Raw genomic sequence first — 19,898 nt, forward strand, 5'->3', positions numbered from 1 at the left:
AGCATAAATAACTTGGCCAAGGGGTGAAAAAAACAAAAACGAATTAACAAGAAACAGTTTTATATTTCTTTTTTCATCGGGAAAATTAGAATAATTTGGTTTAGAGATTCACCAGCACAAAAGAAACCATGATCTTCTTCACACAGGCCCCCAAGATCGGTTCCTTCAGGAATTTGCTTATCAAATCTAACTCCAATTTTAGAGGATCCATTTTCTTCAGAAGCAAGGAGTACTTTTCCTAGATAACCATAACTTGGACCACTACATAGCAAGAAATAAATTAGGTATTACACATAATGAGGTTAATGAAATTAATGCTTGAAAATAAAGCAAGATGGATGATAAGCTAAACAAGTTATTTCTATGTAAATCATCAGTGTTGTTTATACAAATTCTACAGCAGATTTTGGCAATCCTAGATGCATGAAGACATATGTCATCAGAAGATTATAGCATAATGCTACAGTCAATAAAACAAAAAAAGTTATGATATCAAATTATCTATGTCTAAAGAACATTCTACCATAATTTTATGATAAATCAGACATGGTAACTTGTTAAAGCATTCATATATGCACCTTCTACAAAGCTCAAATACATTCTGGGTGCAATGTGCATATAATTTATGGACTGCAGCGTCCAGCTAAACCCATTTATGTGCCACAAATGTTTGTCCCAAAAATATACTTACTAAGGAGATATGCGTGCAGATTTACATAGGTTAGTGCTAAGATATGACATTTTGTAAACAAGCAATTTGCCCTCGGGCTAATCCTAATCCCACTTCCACTCCAGCTTGTAAATGAAAACAGCATGATGTATACATAGGACGTGGTCCTGATAAGTAAAGAATGGCAATCACAAAACTAATAAACAAATGTTTCTTTTCCTCTCTCGCCAAGGCACAAAACATGCCCACTGTTTAAGGTGTCTTAAAGAATCTTAAAATCAGAAGCAAAGGAAACCAAAAAGATGATAAGATCTCTAACAAAAAAGATTAGAACCAATACAAAAACCAACACTCTATAGATAGATTTCTAAAAACATACCTCTGACCTTGAAGAGGAAGACCTTCTGATTGCAGAGGACCAACATATTTTACCCTATCACCTAGATAAGTCATTACATTTCATCAATTCAAACTAGAAATCATTAATAACATCAGATAAAGGAAAATATTTACTAAATGAGAAATTGTAACAAATCAAACAAAAAAGTGAGACATAGAATGCCTTCTTTAAATGGGTAGGACTTTGACGATGCTGTTGAGCACTCTTGCTTTGGCAAAGATTGGGAATTAAATGTTGATGTCCCCACAATATCAGCCTCCACACTAGAAGCGGGTCTCTTAATTTGTAAAGATTTAACTAGCGCAGCTCGCTGCTTAGCAAATATGCCTGCTTTATCTGCCTTTGTACCTTCTTTAACGGATTCTGAATCCTTAGAAGATGGACCCTGAAATCATTTGCCAAGTGTCAAGAATAATTTCATTAGAAATTTTAGTTCAAACATCTTCTCAAGATTCGAATGTCCAAAATCCTATAAGGGGTCTGAATAATGATGAAAAAGATAGTGAATAATGGATCATGAACTCAGCATATATGGAACAATTTATAATGACATCAAATTAAATAGACAACTCCAGTAAGAAGCTTACACCCGGTAAAAGAAGCGAGTCTATTATAAGCAATCTGGCACCAAAGTGTTTGGCAAGTGCCCTTATTAAAGTTTCCTGATATATTTCAGATCCTATAAAAGGGTTAGCAGGATTTAGGAGTAGTTAGGTCAGGCAGAGAAAAGCTTAAAGTAAATTCATCCCAAATAAGCATAATAAGGTCGCATACCTGCCGGACCAGATAAAAGCACACGCTGGCTCAGAGAGGAAATATCTGTTGCATATTTCAAGAATTCCTTGCACTCCAGGTGAACAAATGCGCATGATAGAAGCACATTTTTGGTATTCTCACTGAATGAATAGAAAATGTTTAGTAAGACTGAATCATGGAAAATTGTTGACAACCAAAAACATCCAAATACATGTAATTAACACTAGTGTTTGCTAGGAAGAAGACCACGATAGCAGCAAATGTTGTTCAAATATCACTGCAGGCCAATGGAAAACACACAAGGACATTTAGATTGTATGAAGGAGGATGTCTTATATTTCAGGCTTTTGTTGTTGATGACTAAGGTGGGGGAATAGTGTCAATTGAATGAAGCTTGTTGAACCATTTTATGCTAAGATATCAAAAAAGGCCTCTTTTTCAAAAAGATTATATTACAAAATACGGAAGGAGATCTTTATGGGTCATAGCCAGTGACAAAGAGAATAATTGAGAATGCTTGTAAAAAGATTACATGACTGATCTGCCACACTTTTTTGGATCCCAAATCAATCATTATCAAATTCTTAAACAAACTAAAAGCAAAAAAATCTTCAACAAAATAAAGTAAACTTTCAGTTTGCCCCTCCACTTATGATACAGGAGAAAAATAAGTGAAAGCCAAAACCAAAAAAGGATGCTGGTTCCACATCTTTTCTTGCTACTGTAGTTCACTGACTTCAAAAAAAAAAGGAAAAAAACATTTGCTCCACATCTTTACCATACAGCTCGTGGATGTTAAGAGCCTGAATCGAATATCCGAATGTATGTAGCAATCTAGCAGAAAGGATGTAGTGTGATATATCACAAATGTTCAAAGCCAATATGGTCACGTGAAACCAAAGAATTAGATCATCTTTTCCTCTTTTCTCCATTTCTAAGCTACAAAACTCCATGTTCCAATGACCAATGCAGTAAATGTTTAGAGTTTAGGCATTCTAAAAGCTGACAAGAATCAGTCTATTGATTTAAAATTAAATGGCAATATATCATTTTTTATTTAAAATTGTCAAGTGATATTTTGAACATGTGAGATAACATCTAGTGTAAAGCAAGAGTCAAATGCAACATGAACTAATATGATGAAAGAATACGGAATACATGTTGTATCAATAAAACAGTGACATATTGTAAATGACAGTTAATAGAAAGCATGACCACTTCTCATTAGTCATAACAACTTTGACCAAGGACCGAACTAGAACCAGATCCAATGCCAGCCGGCCGGCGGTACAGGTCCATGCCGGGCCGAACCAACAAGGCAGAGAAGGGGAGAGGGAGAAGAAAGAGAGGAAGAGAGAGAGAGAAGGGAGGAGAGAAGGAGAGGAAGAGAAGGCCTCCAACGGCCATCCAAGCTCTTGCCGAGGTCAATAAGGGCGGAGGGAGGGAAGGAGAGAGGGGGAGATGCTTACTGCCCTTGGAGACCTTCGGACAGACGGCAATGCCGCCGCGACCTCTCCAACGGCCGGTGAGCTACCGCTGAGGGACGGATAGATAAACAGGCGGTCGAGGCTGGGGGAGGGCCTCTACCCTCCTCTAGTTCGAAATAGAGGTTCACCCCTATTCTACGTTTTTTCTCCCTTTATCAGGTGAAGTCTGCAACGCAGCTGCCGACTTCAACCAAAATTATAAAAAATAAAAATAAAATACAATGAAGTCGGCAACTATGCTGCGGACTTCACCCGATAAAAGGAAAAAAAAAAAGCGAAACACGGACGAACTCCTATTTCGAACTGGAGGACAGAGGCCCTCCTCCGACCTCGGCCACCCGTCTCTCGATGCTAGCTCGCCAGCCATCAGAGAGGTCATGGTTGCGTCACCGTCCGTACGGAGGCCTCCGAGGGCCTCTGATGACTCGATAAGTATCTGCCCCTCTCTCCTTCCCTCCCTCCACCTTTACTGAGTTCTAGAAGAGCTTGGATGGCCTCCGATGGCCGTCTGAGGCCCTCTCTTCCTCTCCCTCCCCTTCTCTCCCCCCTCTCTCTTCCTCTCTTTCTTCTCCCTCCCTCCAAGATGGCCGCTGTGCCGTTTTGCATGTTCGAACCAAACCGGTATCTTGCTGGTACGATTCGACACGGCCTGAACCGTCCGGTTTGGGACAGTTCGAAAACGATGACTTTGACAAATTTAGAAACTCTAGCCTCAACATTTGAATGAATCTACAGCTAAAACAAAATGCCATCTTCCAATATTTCACTAGAGCATATATATTAGCATCAAAAGAATATGAAAACATAAAAGCCTGTAAAGCCAACAAAACCTTCAAAGCTAGAAGTTGGTTAGTGATTAGTTGACAAAATATATCAATACGAACTAAATTTCAAAATTAAAAAAAAAAAAAAAGACCACACCTCAGATAATAAGGAAAATTATCAAAGGACACTTTGATATTGTTGGCATCAATAATCCCTTGTATCAAACTATCCTTAAAGGCTTGACAACTAGTGGAATGCAATGTTGCTGGAGAACCAAGATCCTTGAGAAGTTCCCTTTGATCCTCAAACATTTTGTAGGCACCTCCACGCAGCTCCAAGTCAGATGAAGATCCTGCAAAATTCAAAAGAACCAACCTTAGTTCCAAATTTCTATCACCATTTTTTCTGATTTTTGCATCAAGAATAGCATCCAAAATGATCCTACTGAGGTCATAAGTTTCTTGGTGGCAATAAGAGTAGACGATAAGTAACATCACCAGGAAGAACCCCTGAACTCCCATTATGCTCATACCACACTTTCCAACATGATAGGTGGCATCAAAGGTCTGGATTATGACTACATGATGCATTACAATGAGTAAGAATAGTCCATTCAATTCCCCGATAAACATTCTCACCGTTTCGTGCCAATGGAGGAAGAACCATGCGATCTTTTTTATAAGCTGATAAAGATGCCAGTATTGATGCTCCAGTAGCAGCTGAATGGTCTCCAGATCTGGCCTCCAAGTGGATTCCTTTTGGAGGAGTGGTACGTGCCTCTGAAGTACTGTGCATAGAAGGCAAAGCTGGGGTGCTTGTTTTGTCACTGGGAAGATGTTGAAAAATCTGCCAATAAATTAAGGAATTTCTTGGAGAACACCATAATAAATCTGCATAGTGTGACCTATTCATTCTATAACAGCCAATAAAAAAGCCTTTCAATAAATAGCCTATCTTTTACTTATTTATTTGTATATTTCATATGTCTTTGAAGATATATAGGTACAAAGTAGTGCATGCATTGAAGTAAACATCTTAATCAATTCCTAAAATTTTCTCAAAAAAACAGCATAAATTTGCAGAATTCTGCAATAGAAAAACTGAGAAAGGATACGTAAGCATGTCTCCCAGATGAACTAAAAACAACCTCATCCCCTCCAGCGAGGACAACACCAGAATTTTTCTCAATGGTCTTTCCATTTACTCGTACAACTCCTTTGGCACCTAAGGTTTCAAGCAAGGGAACCAGTGCACCACCACGCTGATACAGGAAGGAAAGAAAAAGTGTAAAACCTTACATGCCAATTTACAACATGGTGTGTTTAGAACAGAATGACCAAGATAGTACCTTAGTTTGACTCAGTCTACACAGAGTAGTGCTGACAGATGGATCTTTCAATTGTAAATCACATTTTTTACTATAGCCAATAGTGAAAGGAGAGCCTCGTATAGGAAGGTGAGGATTCTGGATAAAAGATAAGAAAAGTTAGAATACTGCCAAAAGCATCATCATAAAGTTAAACTCATGACAACAACTAAACCAAAAGAATACAAAATAAATTAGAAGCCCATTTAAATTAAAGATGCTTCCTGCTTCTTCTAAATGGAGATCACATAACCAAGATCCACAGCTTCCAAGGGGAATCTCCAGTGGAATCAAAAAGAAAACTATATTAGAAACACTTTCCCACCTATAAATCCCTCAGTACATATATGGCCTGAAGCATGGTTGTCAAACTACCTAAGCAACCTTGGGCATCAGACCACGCTTATAGCACAAACGGTTTCCCATGTACATAGGCAATCACCAGAGCAATCTAGTTTCAAAGTCAATCATCCTTTAATTAGTCTACTTCATTTATATTATCAAATATTTTTATAATATTTGATAAACTAGCATTTTCAGTTGCCTCGAGTCATTTGCACTGAATTTGTTGTATGAATCTAAATGAACATGTATAAATATTTATAAATAATAAATAACAAATTTCCATATTTTGTATATATTAAAATCATAATGACAATGATAAAATTAATAACATGCACTATTGTTGTTTAATCTTAAATGGTAGAGATTGCTTAACTTATTTGGTTATTAAACCTGCTGGAAGATGCAGTTTGAGTCTAACAATCTTAGATACAAATTTTAGGTTCCTCATGTCCAATGAGATACATTACACTAGATCATGAAGAAAAGCTAAATTTAAACTATATAAACAGATATATAGATATAGATAGGGACCATACAAAAACACAAACAGAAGGACAACATATGTAGATGCACATGCATATATACAAAAAATACACATCCATGCAAGGACATAATATAACATGCATAAATACATTTACACATGCATTGCACACAAAATAATTGATCACCACCAATTAGAAAATTGGCACCTAAATGTCAGTAACCTGTCTATGCAAGCACCCAAGACCTAGGAAGCACTGAAACTGTGGAGGTATAGGGACGAACAACAACAGCCTTTAGGATACCAGTAAAATCAATAAGATAAACTCCATCCAAAATAAAGTCAACAAGATAAACATGAAGGGGAAAAATGAAACTGCAGTACGGAGCGACCAACTAATGAAGTTTCTACGCACCAATAAACTCAAATATAATTTGTAAACTTCTGAACCTATTACATCGAAGGGCATCATCAGTAGATCAAAAGCCTAAAAGATTGTTAGGAACTTGCTAATTCAAAGGACTTTATTAAAATCAAAAGACACGAGCGTAAATGAGCAAACTAATCAAAGAACAATGCTCAACCATTCATAATTCTGTAGTTATAAACCACACCCCTTCCCATTCCTCTCTCTTCCTGCTATTACCAACTACCAGGCTCCTTTGACCCAACCCATCCCCCTTCCACCAACCCCGTCTTCTCTCTATAACCACAGTCCTCACCTCACCACAGCCCCTCTCTCCTTAACACCACCTGGGCTCCACTCGTCGTGTCTCCTCTACCACCTTAATCCCACCTCTCCTAAATCCCCAGCCCATTGTTCTCCCTACAACCCAACCCACCTAGCAGATTTCTGCTTAATCCTTCCTTGTCCACACTCGAGAACTTTGCCTCCATATCACTAAATCAAAGATAGTGCTTTCAGCCCAAACTAATTTGTTTTGAATGAAACAAATCATTTTCAGCCAAGGTCCCTGCAATTGCCAAAGTCACTGAAATTGACCCCATAATTTCAGTTTCTGCCAAGTCCAGTTAGTTACGGCCACAGTATATAACAAAACTAAACGAAAATATCTATGGATACTAAATTTACGCATCATTTCACTACATGGTGCCATTATGGAATTATTTCTTCATTTACTTAGGCATATTTTAGTGGACATTGTCAAAGGCATATTTCGCTTTGTGAAGAGGTATCTCTGTGTCTTTAATATTAAGGAAAGAGGGTCGTGGTGGAGTACGGAGTTGAACTCCATGGTTCCATTGAAAATAAAAGCATTTATTGGATCAGCATGCAACAAAAATCACCAAAAAAGATTAGCAAAATAGAGTATCAAGGTGGGCAATGATTGCTCCAAGTGACTGAGTGGCTGAAAGCAAAATAATCAATCATGTACTCATCCATTGCTTATTCACCATAGCCATTTGCTGTTTTTTTCCTTTGGGGTGGATGGGGAGGTGTGGTTGTCCATTTCAGCAATCTTTCCAAAAAGACATCTTACTCTCAGCTAGTCTTCATATCTCAAGCTCCATCATCATAGAAGAATTAGTAAATTTATGTGCTAGATTTTCAACTAAAGACCATCCTTGTTGACAGCATTCAAAAAGATATTATTTCCCTGTCTTGTCATGGTTCAAAACATGGCCAAGAGAGTATGTCATCAAACTGCAAGCATGTCGATTATGGAGTTAGACATAGGGCAAACCAGCCACTTATTCAACTACCAAGTGTCTAATAATCATGACATTGTAGCAAAACTACTTCTTTCTGTGCCCATCTTTCCAGGGTAAGAAAAATTAGTTTGCTATTAAAAATAAATTAAAATACTATTACGACTCCTCAACAAGTTGGTTATTCACTTGTCGAAGATAATTTTAGGTTAATAGATGGTCTAACAAATTTTTTTTTTATTTAGTCATGAAGTATATCAATATATAAAACTTTAAACAGTGATATAAAGCTTTATATGACCAGAAGAAGTAAAGAGCAATAAAATACTTTAACATATACCCACTAGTTTAAATCAACAGGTGATGCTTCTACAATTAAAAACCATGAGCTGCATGCAAATAATTCAACCAAAAAAAAAATCTTTCCAAAGAAAAAACCTGCGAACACTGAGAAAGAAGTTTGCCCCAAGCTGGGGCCTTCACCCGCCCTTTCCCTGAGGGCTTCAGATCTGACAAGAGATTTTTCACAGACTCCTCCGTTTCTACCGGCGTTGTCCTTTCTGCACACCATGCACACCATGAAAGGAAAAGAAAATTCAACTAAGCAAACCGAAAATATAAAAGAAAACCATCATCCTAGAAAAGAGAAAAAAAAAAACAAATTTCTCAAGATTAAACCTGATGCAGACAAACCAACAACAGTCTGCTCTCCATTTTGCAGCTCATCTACTGGCACTTGTTCAGCGGGCTCCTTCGGTGGATCAGCAGCAGCGATTCGATCTACGGGCACCTGCTGTGGTTCGGTCGTCGGTGTCTTTACCGGATCCTCCCTAGGCAACACCGCCCCCCTCTCGTCCTGAAGAATCCCAACGCATCCAAACCCATCCCAAAAAAGACAAAAAAAAAAAAAAACAAAAATCAAAACCCAGAGCCGAGAAACTTGTTATAGAAAATGGGAAAAACAAACCTTTGAACGTTTGGCCTCTCGGGGAGAGACAGAATAAGTTGGGGAAGAGCGCTTCGTGCTGGCCGCGCTGGCGGCGGCAGAGGTTCGCCTCGTCTCAACCATCTCCGACTTCTCTGCTTCACCTTCTCTTTCCCTTCGCCGATCGGAGATTTTTTTCCTTTTTCCCCTTGTTCGAGAGGGACGCGAAGAAGCAAAAGAAGCAGAGGAAAAGAGGAAAAGAAAAGAGGAGAAGAGATCCCTACATAAGGGGCTGTAGTCTATTATTTTATCGTTAAAAAAGTCTCACATAATAACGGGAGATATATAATAATAATATTTAGGGGGTGAGGAGCTGGGCCGAGAAAAGTTAATTGGGGCAAAGGAAGTGGGGAGATAAAGAGACGGCTGGATTGGGGTTTGGAGGGTTTAAATGGGAAGGAGAAACATAGACAGAAAGTTTTTTATTTCATTGGAATTTTTGTTTGGGCTTTATATGGAAATTTAGTGTTTGATCGAAATTAAAGTTCTTTTCCAAAAATTAGGAGAAGTAATAGGTGGATCCCTTGTTTTGAATTGTCCAGGGTGAGATAAATATAAGTGGAAGTGTGTCTTTGGAAAAAATTTATTAGATTCATAAATTATTTGAAAAAAAAATTAAATATATTTTTTAAAAAATTAATTATATTTGGTTGGAGCTATGAAAGTAGTATGATATTATCCATTCGGATCCATTTTCATATCCGAATAAATCTGAATATGGACAAAATTTAAGATTTAACTAACATCCGTATCCATATCTATTAAAGAAAAATAGATATGGATATGGATAGACAACTATTCAATCTGTATCCGAATATCTGAATCTACATATAATCCTATATAATTTTATATAATAATTATTAATTTTTAAAAAAAATATACAACTATATAAACATATTATTCACTTGATTTATTATTTATTTGGTAATATTTTTAGTTTTGTAATCATAAATTTTAATTATCTAAGTAATATCTGTAATTATACTTATATTTTCGGTATCCGAATTGTATTCGTATCCGTTTAAAACAAATATGCATATAAATTTTTGTATTCAAATAATCTCCGTATCCATATTTATATTCACCATACAAAATAAATACGAATATAGACATGATGGTATCCGATTGGTTTCAGCTCTAGTTAGAGCAAATTGGATTCAGATGGCCATAGGAATAAAGGAGTCTCACTTAGTTATTTCATTAAAAAAAAATATTTTTTTATTTCAATCATCAAAATTAATTTCTACTTCTTTTGATATTCAAATTTTATTTCAATTTAGATTCCGATTCGATTCTAAGTTAAAATTTTATTTTTATTTTAATTTTTGTTAAGAAAATTATATCAAGAGATCATGGCATATAAATTATAATTCATATTATAAATTATATTTTTTATTGTTATTATTTAGAAATAAAATATATTTAGTTTTTTATATTTAAATTTTTTTAAAAAAAAGTCTGGAGTTAAAAGTGAAGAAGGCCAATAAAAAATTAAGGAGAACCCAACCGCCTCCTACAAGGGAAAGTGAATACATAAATAGAAGTAGGGATAACAATAGATAGAGATTGGATCGAAAAATTATACTATCCATCTCTAAATTTTAATTTAATATTCTATACTAAATCCTATATAATATCCAATCGGATAAAAAAAGAGATATCCATCCCCGTACCCAATGGATTCCAAGATATCCACGAATAATCCATTTTTTCATACCCAACCCATATCCATCTCATGCCTATCCCATCCCCCAAAAAAAAACAATCAAAATAATTTTATGTATATTATCAATCAAAACAAAATTATCAATTCAACATATAATATAATTTATAAATCCAGATTTATAGAAATCAAACATAGAAATAGAATTACAATTCAACATAGAACATATAAATAACCAAAATAATTTTATATATATTATCAATCAAAACAAAATTATCAAAATAGAATTATAAACATATATATTCGGATATAGATTCGGATATTACTCATACCCGTAGATTCGGCTCGGGTTTGGATTCGAATTTGGGTAGAAAACAGCACTACCCATATCCCACCCATATCCGTGCTATACTTTTCGAGTTTTACCCAAACTCGAATCCAAATCCGATCAAACTCTATTTTTCGAATTTGATCGGATTTGGATAGGGTGCATATCCATCGGATCGGATTGATTTTGCCATCCTTAAATGAAAGAGGGTCGTCCGTGGACAATAATGTAAAGGATCGAGTATGTGGAAATGTCGTAGAAGAGATTATATCCCACGAGACGTGCAACACGTGGTTGCATCCCGCAGATCACAGCCATTCATTTCTTTTATTTGATGCATTCAAATAAATATTTGTTAAATGAAGTTCATAAAAATAGACGATCACGATCAACCGCATGTATTGTATAGAATATAATTTATCCATGGCATGAGTCTATTTGGAGAGCACTTGATATAGAAATCTTGTACAATAGGTTTCACCCAAAAGAATTGAATACAAGCCCACTATTTGGGATTCTTGGATTTGCATGTGATAACATGGTCTAACTTTGATCACGAGCCTATCTTTAATATTTAGGGGCAAAGACGCTATTTATAATAAACTTAAGTGTCTAGTGGTTCAATAGTTAGGTGAAGATTATTATTCTGGCATCTTACACTGGCCCTAATAAAAATCCAATATTGTATATAAAACCCTAATGAAAAGCATACGAATGAATGAGTTTTAATGTAAATGATTTTATTCTTGTCAATATCTCAAAGACTACCTAAAAGCAATGGCAAGCTTTTTATGTTGCAAATTTTTGATCCTTGCTCAAAATTAATGTGATCAACAGGTTCCTTTGGGAGTGTGCCAAACCGGCAAGATATGAACATATATTGTTGCTGCCAATCCCCGAGTGCACCTAACTCCAATGAAGAGCAGCCTGCAAAAAAAGTTCATTGACCAAATTTTTATCCGACAGAGATCCTTCGATGTCTAAATTAGCGGAGAGTAGTGAACAGAATATTTAAAGTAGAATTCTGATAGAATTTAGCCCAAAAAAAGTCTCTTACCATTGCTATCCCCTAATCTCCCCTTATAGGCAATTCAGGTATAACCGTTGAACACATGGAGTCCTGCTTTTTATGGCACAAAGGATAGTTAACCTCTATTATCGGATCATAATCATGGAGTTAGTGGGTAGTTTATGTCTATTAACGGTTGTGGTATGCAGTCGTTATCCACGATTGTGGTATTATAATTGTAGATAAGGCAGTCGGTCATTAAGCAGTCGGCCATTATGATGCTAGTTCGATCATAAAGATACTGTTTCGGCCATGATGATCAGTTGGCTATGAAGATCAGTTGGCCATGGAGATATTCCTTCGACCATGATGGTCAGTCGGCCATAAAGATGATGCTTCGGTCATGATGATCAATCGGCCATGAAGATGCTGCTTTGGTCATAATGGTCAATCGGTCATGAAGATGCTGCTTCAGCCATGATAGTCAATCAGCCATGAAGATACTGCTTCAGCTATGATGGTCAGTCGATCATGATGGTTAGTCAGCTATGAAGATGCTGCTTCGGCTATGATGATCAGTCGGCCATGAAGATACTATTTCGATCATAATGGTCAGTCGGCTATGAAGATGCTGCTTCAGCTATGATGGTCAGTCGATTATGATGATCAGTCGGCCATGAAAATGCTGCTTCAGCCATGATGGTCAATCAGTCATGATAGTCAGTCGGCCATAAAGATGCTGCTTCGATCGTGATGGTTAGTCGACCATAAAGATACTATTTCGGTCATAATGGTCACTCGGTCATGAAGATCAATCGACCATAAAAATATTGTTTCGGTCATGATGGTCAGTCAGTCATTAAGTATTCGATCATGAAGATGCTGCTTCGACCATGATGATACTGGTTCAGTCATAATGACCATTCATGACCTGCAGACTTAGAAAAAAAATAGGGTGACTAGTGAAGGTGTTAGAACCTCACCTCACAAAAGCTAAATCGTGGAAGTTTCTTTTCTTCAGAGTCTCTCCTTTTGGGATCTCTTGGCTCTTCTTATATAGGTGTGGAGTAAGTGGTCGATCTCGAATTGGGAAGAGCAGATCTGATTATCCTAACAATTGCCTCCCACTCCCAAGTCCAAGACGTTGGACAATGAGAGTTAGCATATCTTCTGTCATGACTTTGAGCTTCGATTTGGGATTGTTTCAGTTAATAATGAAGAAAATTTTTCTAAGTATTCTCTTCCTAAATATGATCATTATTCGTCGTTGATGACTGTTGCTAATTTAGTCGAATAGCAATCAATTATCCTTTGATCGACCAAAGTTGGGTCGGCATATCTTCCGTCCGATTGTAATTGAGTCGGCATATTATCCCATCTGATCATAGTCGAGTTAGCATATTGTTCCATCCAACCATAGTCGAGTCGGCATATTATTTTGTCTAATTATAGTTGAGTCAGCATATTGAGTTGATCGATCGAAGTCAGCATGTAGATTCGACCGACCAAAGTCGGTATGTAGAGTCATTCAATCAGAGTCAGTATGTAGAATCGACTGATCGGAGTCGGCATGTAAATCATTTTGGAACTCATCTTGATTTGGAGATTGATATTTTCTACTTTGATCCTTCGAAGCTTGAGCCAAAGCTCATATTTATCGTCGAATCATTCGTTGATTCATCATCATTATTCTTTTAACATGATGTTGCAGACGAAAAGTCCTTTGATAGACTTGACTTCATTGCGGTCGTAGTCATCGAACCGCCATTGTGACTCATCAAGATGATAAAAATATCCAGATGTGGAATCTTCCTCAGAAGAATTGAAGAGAAAACATGGTCGTTTCTCCTTTTTGGGTGCTTGTTGAGGAGAAGAGGAACGCTATTCTTTAGATTCAGTACATTGTGAATGCCAAATTTGTCGAGAGTTGGAATGTCATAAATGCTGGGGGGCTAGGAGTCGGCATGCTGCAAGTGCTGAGAGTAGTGTCGATGCAGAGTGGGGTACGACGGCTATATCTTAGAGGTACAGTCTGTGGTGGTAGCTCTTTCAATTACTGTTGTCACTGTTCTACAGTCTGTTGAAGACTGAACAGCTTCAGTGAGTGTCTTCACCTTAGCCTTGAGTTTTACCTCGGTTTGATTTTGACTTCGGATTAGATATTTTGAGACCGCTGTCTTGCAAGAAGAGAATAGATGATGCTGTTGCTATTGCTGTGTTTGCTGGAGGCTACCTTCGTCAGTGTTTTCACCTGCTGCATTAAAGCAGTGAATTGCTGAGTATCTGCGGTGATGACCGAATGTGAGAATCTGGACTCTGCTAGTGGAGGTGGGAGATCTTTCCGATGGAAAAATTGTCGAGTGGAGCCAGTGAAAATATTCTAGACTTTCATTTTCATCATGATGATTAGATTTTTTCTCCCTATCTAGCACACCAATCTGTTACGGCCAATCCATAAGTGCGCCTGACTCTGATGAAGAGCAATCCGCAAAAGAAGTCCACCGATCAGATTTTTATCCGACGGAGAACTTCCAATGCCTAAATCAGTAAGGAGTGGTGAATATGATACTTAAAGTAGAATCCTGATAAAGTTTAGCTCAGAAAAAGCTCCTTACCATTGTTATCCCCTTATCTTCCCATTATAGGCAATTCAAGTGTAAACGTTGAACATGTGGAGTCTTATTCTTTATGGCATTAAAAAAAAGCTAACCCTTATTATCGAACCATAATCATGGAGTTAGTGGGTAATTTATGTTCACTAACGATCGTGATATGCAGTTGTTACCCACGATTGTGGTATTGTGATTGTATATTAGACAGCCGATCATTAGTCAGTCGGTCATTATGATGCTGGTCCGGTCATGAAGATGCTGTTTCGACCATGATGATCAGTCGGCTATGAAGATTAGTCGACCATGAAGATGCTGCTTCAGTCATGATGGTCAGTCGGCCATGAAGATGCTGCTTCGACCATGATGGTCAGTCGGTCATGATGTCAGTCGGCCATGAAGATGCTGCTTCGACTATGATGGTCAGTCAGCCATGAAGATACTACTTCAGTCATGATGGTCAATTGGCCATAATGGTCAGTCGGCCATGAAGATGCTGCTTTGGCCATGATGGTTAGTCAGTCAGGATGGTCAGTCGATGATGAAGATGCTGTTTCAGTCATAATGATCAATCGATCATGAAGATGTTGCTTCAGCTATGATGGTCAGTCGGTCATGATGGTCAGTCGGCCATGAAGATCAGTCAGTCATGAAGATGCTGCTTCGATCATGATGGTCAGTCAGCCATTAGACAGTCGGTTATGAAGATGCTACTTCAGTCATGATGATACTGGTTCGGCCATAATGATCATTCATGACTTGCAGATTTAGAAAAAAAATTGAATGACTGATGAAGGTGTTAGAATCTCACTTCATGAAAGTTGAATCGTAGAGTTTCTTTCCTTCAAAGTCTCTCCTTTGGAGATCTTTTGGGTCTTCTTATATAGGTGTCGAGTAAGTGGCCGATCTCGAATCGGAGAGAGCAGATCCAATTATCCCAACACATATGATGGTTGTTTTGATAGGGAGAGGGTTCCGATAGCTTGGTACAATACTTTGAGGACTTTTTTAAAGTGCAACTAAGAGCAAGATACATAGTATGCATCATACTTACAATAAAAATAAAAGAAGAAGAAAAAGGTGATGATGAGGAAGAGAGAGAGTCGGGAAGGAGGTTGTGCTGGAAGAAATGTACTAAAGCTGAAAAATTGGTCTATCAAGTAGATTTTATACTTGTTACCTAGGGGTGAAAGTGATATGGATATTATCCGTCCGAATTCATTTTTATGTCCAAATCAATCTGAAAATGGATAGAAATTTGAGGACTAATATCCAAATTAATTCGACTAATATCCGTATCCATATTCATATCTGTCAAAAAAAAATGGATATGGATAAACAATTATCCGATCCGTATCCGAATATGCATGTAACTCTATACAATTTTATATAGTACTTATTAGTTTTTAAGAAAAATATACAATAATATAAACATATTATTAACTTGATTTATCATCTTGTTAATAATATCTTTGACTCTATAGTCATAAAATTTAATTATCTGAGTTATATCCATCATTATATCCATATTTTCAGTATTCGAATTGTATTCATATCCATTTAAAATAAATATAGATATAAATTTTTGCATCTAAATAATATCCGTATCTATATTTATATTCATCAGACAAAATAAATATAGATATGGATATGCTGGTATCCGATCCAGTTCCAGCCCTATAATGTTACTTTTATATTAAAAATATTTATGAAACTTGTAGGCATGTATAATATAGTTATGTCTGATGAAAAGACCAAATTTTTCGATGTATTAAAATAACCATAATGTACTACAGTTGGGAAATAACAAGAAAAAGCACTTGAAAAACTTGTAGAGTTGTAGATTTTTGTAAACATGGTTATGTTCATCAAAATGATCAAATTTATCAATACTACCGAAACAATTATAATGCCAACATTTTTTGTGTTTTTAATCTATTTAGAGATATCTGATATAACTGGAAGCATCCGTGATACCTCTTAGTTTTAATGTACATGTAGATGCATGTGAGTAATAAGAATTTTGGATTTGGGATATGTTGACTGAAATCTAAGTTTATGAGTTCCTTTTTTTCTTGCTAGATCGAATTCTCTTTGGTTAATACTGATAATTAAGGACATCCACATTGAACCTTCCCAAAAGATAGATGAAGTCAATTCTCAAGGGATAAATCTTCACGGTGTTTGGATTCTAGTGAGTATGACTCCATCCTATATTTAGGGTATAAAGCACCACCCCAAATCTAGCCATCTAGTCTTCTTTCCCGCTCTCTCTCATTCTCTCTTGGATTTACTTCCCAAGTTCAGGATTTTGAGGCATGAAAACCTTTTGGAGGTTTATAATAACCTCTTCTCTAGTTGATGATGGCAATGACAATAATATGGCAATGTGGAAGAACTTCGACGATACAGCTCATAAAACGAGGAAGCAATTCAAGATAAAAAAGATTACCGAGTATTTATTTATGCTTAAATAGCCCTGATAATTTTCTCTTGATTTTTCTCATTGGTCAATTAAAAATAGTATTCAACTCACTAATTTGGCAAAAATTATCATGCATTTAGCAAAATTTTTGATATGGTGGTGGTGGAAAGGGAAAATATTGTTGTATTAGATTTTTGAAACAAAATAACATATTTATGTAAATATCCTAATTCATGCACATGATTCGAGTGAGAATAACCTCAAAATATTGTTGTGAAATGACAAATGGAAAGAAATTGGATAGGATAAATTATGATATGGAGCATACAAAATCCAATATCTCCTAAACAAGCAAGATATCCTCTTTTTTTTTTTTCTACATTGAAACCAACTACATCAAAAAGCCCTAGTGTAAATATAGTCATAAGCATTCAGTAAAATCAAATCATGAAAGCAGACGATAAGCCAAATCTGTATAAGTCCAAACAACGGTATTGATATGCTGAGTCATACAAAATCTCATCTGGTTAGCTGCATTATTTTCCTCCCTTAACAATAAAAGCAATTCGCAATGAACCTTCGAGTATCAACCAACAGGGGATGATGATCTTCATGTAACTCGAGTTTGAAGACAGCTGTGAAATCATTGGATAAGAAGCATGGAAGATAGAGATAGCATAAACCAGACCCTCCTATAATACCCTCAGCTCGAGAAATTATTAGGTAGACTCATCCTACCATAGGCAAAATCAATAAAAAATTCACACACCAATTGATTCTTCATTAATTGCTAATTCTAATTATTCATAATTGGCTGTGAGGTGAAAAAGAGCCAATCAAAATCTATAAAAATTTTGCCTACAATAAATAAGTCTACCTAATAATCTTTTCCTCAGCTTAGTCTGAGGCATAGAAGTGTTAAAGAGTGAGGAACCCCAATAGGAACCCCAATAGTGACGAGGAGTGACCTCACATTACGGATGATAAAACAAACTCTACCATATTGCCTTCTATCTTTCATGCTATCATCAAAATTGATCTTGAAAAAACTAGGACATACAAATACCTAAACTTAGTAACTCAATCCCATGGCTGCATTGAAGCCTATCAAAATTGGGTAAAAAAGGTTTGTCACGTGCTCTTTACCATATCACAGTATGCATAATGGTCCGCTTAGTGAATTTAAATCTTGCCTAACTACTCAGGAGATGTGGAACCGGTCATAACTTGCCTTTGAGGGCTCCACAACTACAAAATTGCAGACCTTGACTCTAAAATTTATACTTATAAGATGGCTCCCAGCAACGCCATAGTAGATAATTATAGAAAAATGTCAACCATGTTTCGCTGTCTCAAGATGTTTATAAATAACCTCATGATGAGCTGCAAGTTTTTGCTATCTTTAGATCCTTTCCTGATTCATGGGAGGAAATAAAGCTCATCATAACAGACAATGAGAATGTTAAAATGTTTTCTGACTTGGCACATCATCTTGAGCTTGAGGTAAAGTTCTGAGTGGCAAAACCTAGAATTGCCTTTCTTGTTGAAGCCGATCAATGCAAGGCATCCGAGCCTAAGAGCAAGAAACAAGGCATAACTCTCCAGTTGCGTGAGACAATGATCAATCCACCGTTGAAGGTAGGCTTGCCAAGCACCATAAAGGCAAGTGGAAGCAAGAAAGTCAAGTCAAAGATGAAAAGCTATGCTTGTGGCAAGCCAGGTCACTTTGCTTGTGAATGCTTTAAGCCAAAGAATAAACTAGAGCAACTAGGCATGCAGCTTGAGTTTGGGCAGAATTTGTGGAGTATTGTCAAGTTTCAACATGTAGCCATGGAACGGTACTGGAGAAAAAATGCTAGAAGTTAGTCCCTACCAATTTAAGATGCACATGGGTAGCATATTGCTTTTTTTTTTTTTTTTTTTTGGATAAGACAAAGTTCATATAACGTGAAAATGAATACAATCCAAAAAGTTAGAAAAAAAAATATTCCAGAAAGACACCGACAAAATAGACACATCCATTCAAGTACTATTTTTAGAATGATTAGCAACATAATTTGCAACATAGTCAGTAATATTGTTCGCCTCACGATAGACATGCTTGATATCTACAGAAACACACATCGCTAACAGGAAGCCAATATCGCGAATAAGTGGGTTGGAGGCTACAACTCCCCCCCCCCCCCTCGAATCCACCTGACCACCATGATCAAATCCCCCTCCACCACTAACCGCTCAGTCCCGACGTGACGTGAAGCCTCGCAAAAGAAATGCTCTTCCCATACTACTCCTTCATGATGTTCTCCATGCATTTGAGTTCGATGAAACTTGCATCCATAAGCAACTTTGTTAGGACATGTGATGTAGGCTGGAACACACTAGGTTGACTCAAATAACTTAATCCCATAAATAGTAGGAAAATAACATTCGATTGCTTGATGACCTCTATAGTACCAATTTATCCCTCCAAACCTATTAAAACTGTTATCTCAAATGCCTTTATTTACATATTCACTTGAACATGCAGTATGCTAATATTTACAAATATCCAATCTGCTATGTAACACCAACTTTGGAAGGAGTGCCTTGGTGAAGCATCTTTTCTCATTGGTTTCTCACCAACATACATCACACAATATATTTTGGTAACAATAGCTAAAACCCAAACTTTGATGAGCATCTATAAGAGGGACAAACAACTTAATGAAATAGTGCTTATAAGTGTACCTTAATTAGATATATGATTTTCTCCAAGGTTGTAAATGGTTCAAGTCAATATGAAATCCAGACATATAAAAAAGTAAACCTGTCAAAATGTGGGTATTGCTTCTAGCTCAAACAAACAGAGAGCTTCCTAACAAAAATCAGGGAAAAAAAGGAAAACTAATCCATTCAAACTACACACAAGCCTTATGCAACCATTGCCCAGTCAAGCTAA

The 19,898-nt window shown here is 36.7% G+C and overlaps 2 protein-coding genes across 10 annotated transcripts in view; both read right to left on the reverse strand.

Annotated features, from left to right (window-relative positions):
- LOC105045286 (uncharacterized) overlaps positions 1 to 9,135 on the reverse strand; it is a 32,283-nt gene extending 23,148 nt beyond the window's left edge. Inside the window, exons 1-12 of one of the 2 annotated variants that reach the window (XM_073257793.1) lie at positions 8,909 to 9,135; positions 8,620 to 8,797; positions 8,380 to 8,501; positions 5,427 to 5,543; positions 5,193 to 5,339; positions 4,717 to 4,924; positions 4,235 to 4,430; positions 1,845 to 1,966; positions 1,658 to 1,749; positions 1,233 to 1,455; positions 1,050 to 1,110; positions 113 to 261 (exon numbers count right to left, since the gene is read on the reverse strand). In XM_073257793.1, coding sequence (XP_073113894.1) covers positions 113 to 261; positions 1,050 to 1,110; positions 1,233 to 1,455; positions 1,658 to 1,749; positions 1,845 to 1,966; positions 4,235 to 4,430; positions 4,717 to 4,924; positions 5,193 to 5,339; positions 5,427 to 5,543; positions 8,380 to 8,501; positions 8,620 to 8,797; positions 8,909 to 9,010 — 1,717 coding nt within the window. In that variant the 5' untranslated portion in view covers positions 9,011 to 9,135. The remainder of the gene's footprint in view (positions 1 to 112; positions 262 to 1,049; positions 1,111 to 1,232; positions 1,456 to 1,657; positions 1,750 to 1,844; positions 1,967 to 4,234; positions 4,431 to 4,716; positions 4,925 to 5,192; positions 5,340 to 5,426; positions 5,544 to 8,379; positions 8,502 to 8,619; positions 8,798 to 8,908) is intronic. The other variant, XM_010923515.4, reaches the window with a different exon arrangement.
- A 9,145-nt stretch (positions 9,136 to 18,280) lies between these two features.
- The window catches only part of LOC105045284 (uncharacterized), a 53,288-nt gene continuing 51,670 nt past the window's right edge, over positions 18,281 to 19,898 (reverse strand). For 6 of the 8 annotated variants that reach the window (XR_012141474.1, XR_012141476.1, XR_012141475.1 and 3 more), the window contains one exon: positions 18,895 to 19,287. The gene's annotated coding sequence lies outside the window, so the exon portion shown is untranslated. Of the gene's footprint in view, positions 18,802 to 18,894; positions 19,288 to 19,898 lie in introns of those variants that run through there. The other 2 variants (XM_073257795.1, XM_073257798.1) reach the window with 1 other exon arrangement.

The sequence above is a fragment of the Elaeis guineensis genome, chromosome 5 (genome assembly GCF_000442705.2).
Source record: "Elaeis guineensis isolate ETL-2024a chromosome 5, EG11, whole genome shotgun sequence".
NCBI lineage: Eukaryota > Viridiplantae > Streptophyta > Magnoliopsida > Arecales > Arecaceae > Elaeis > Elaeis guineensis.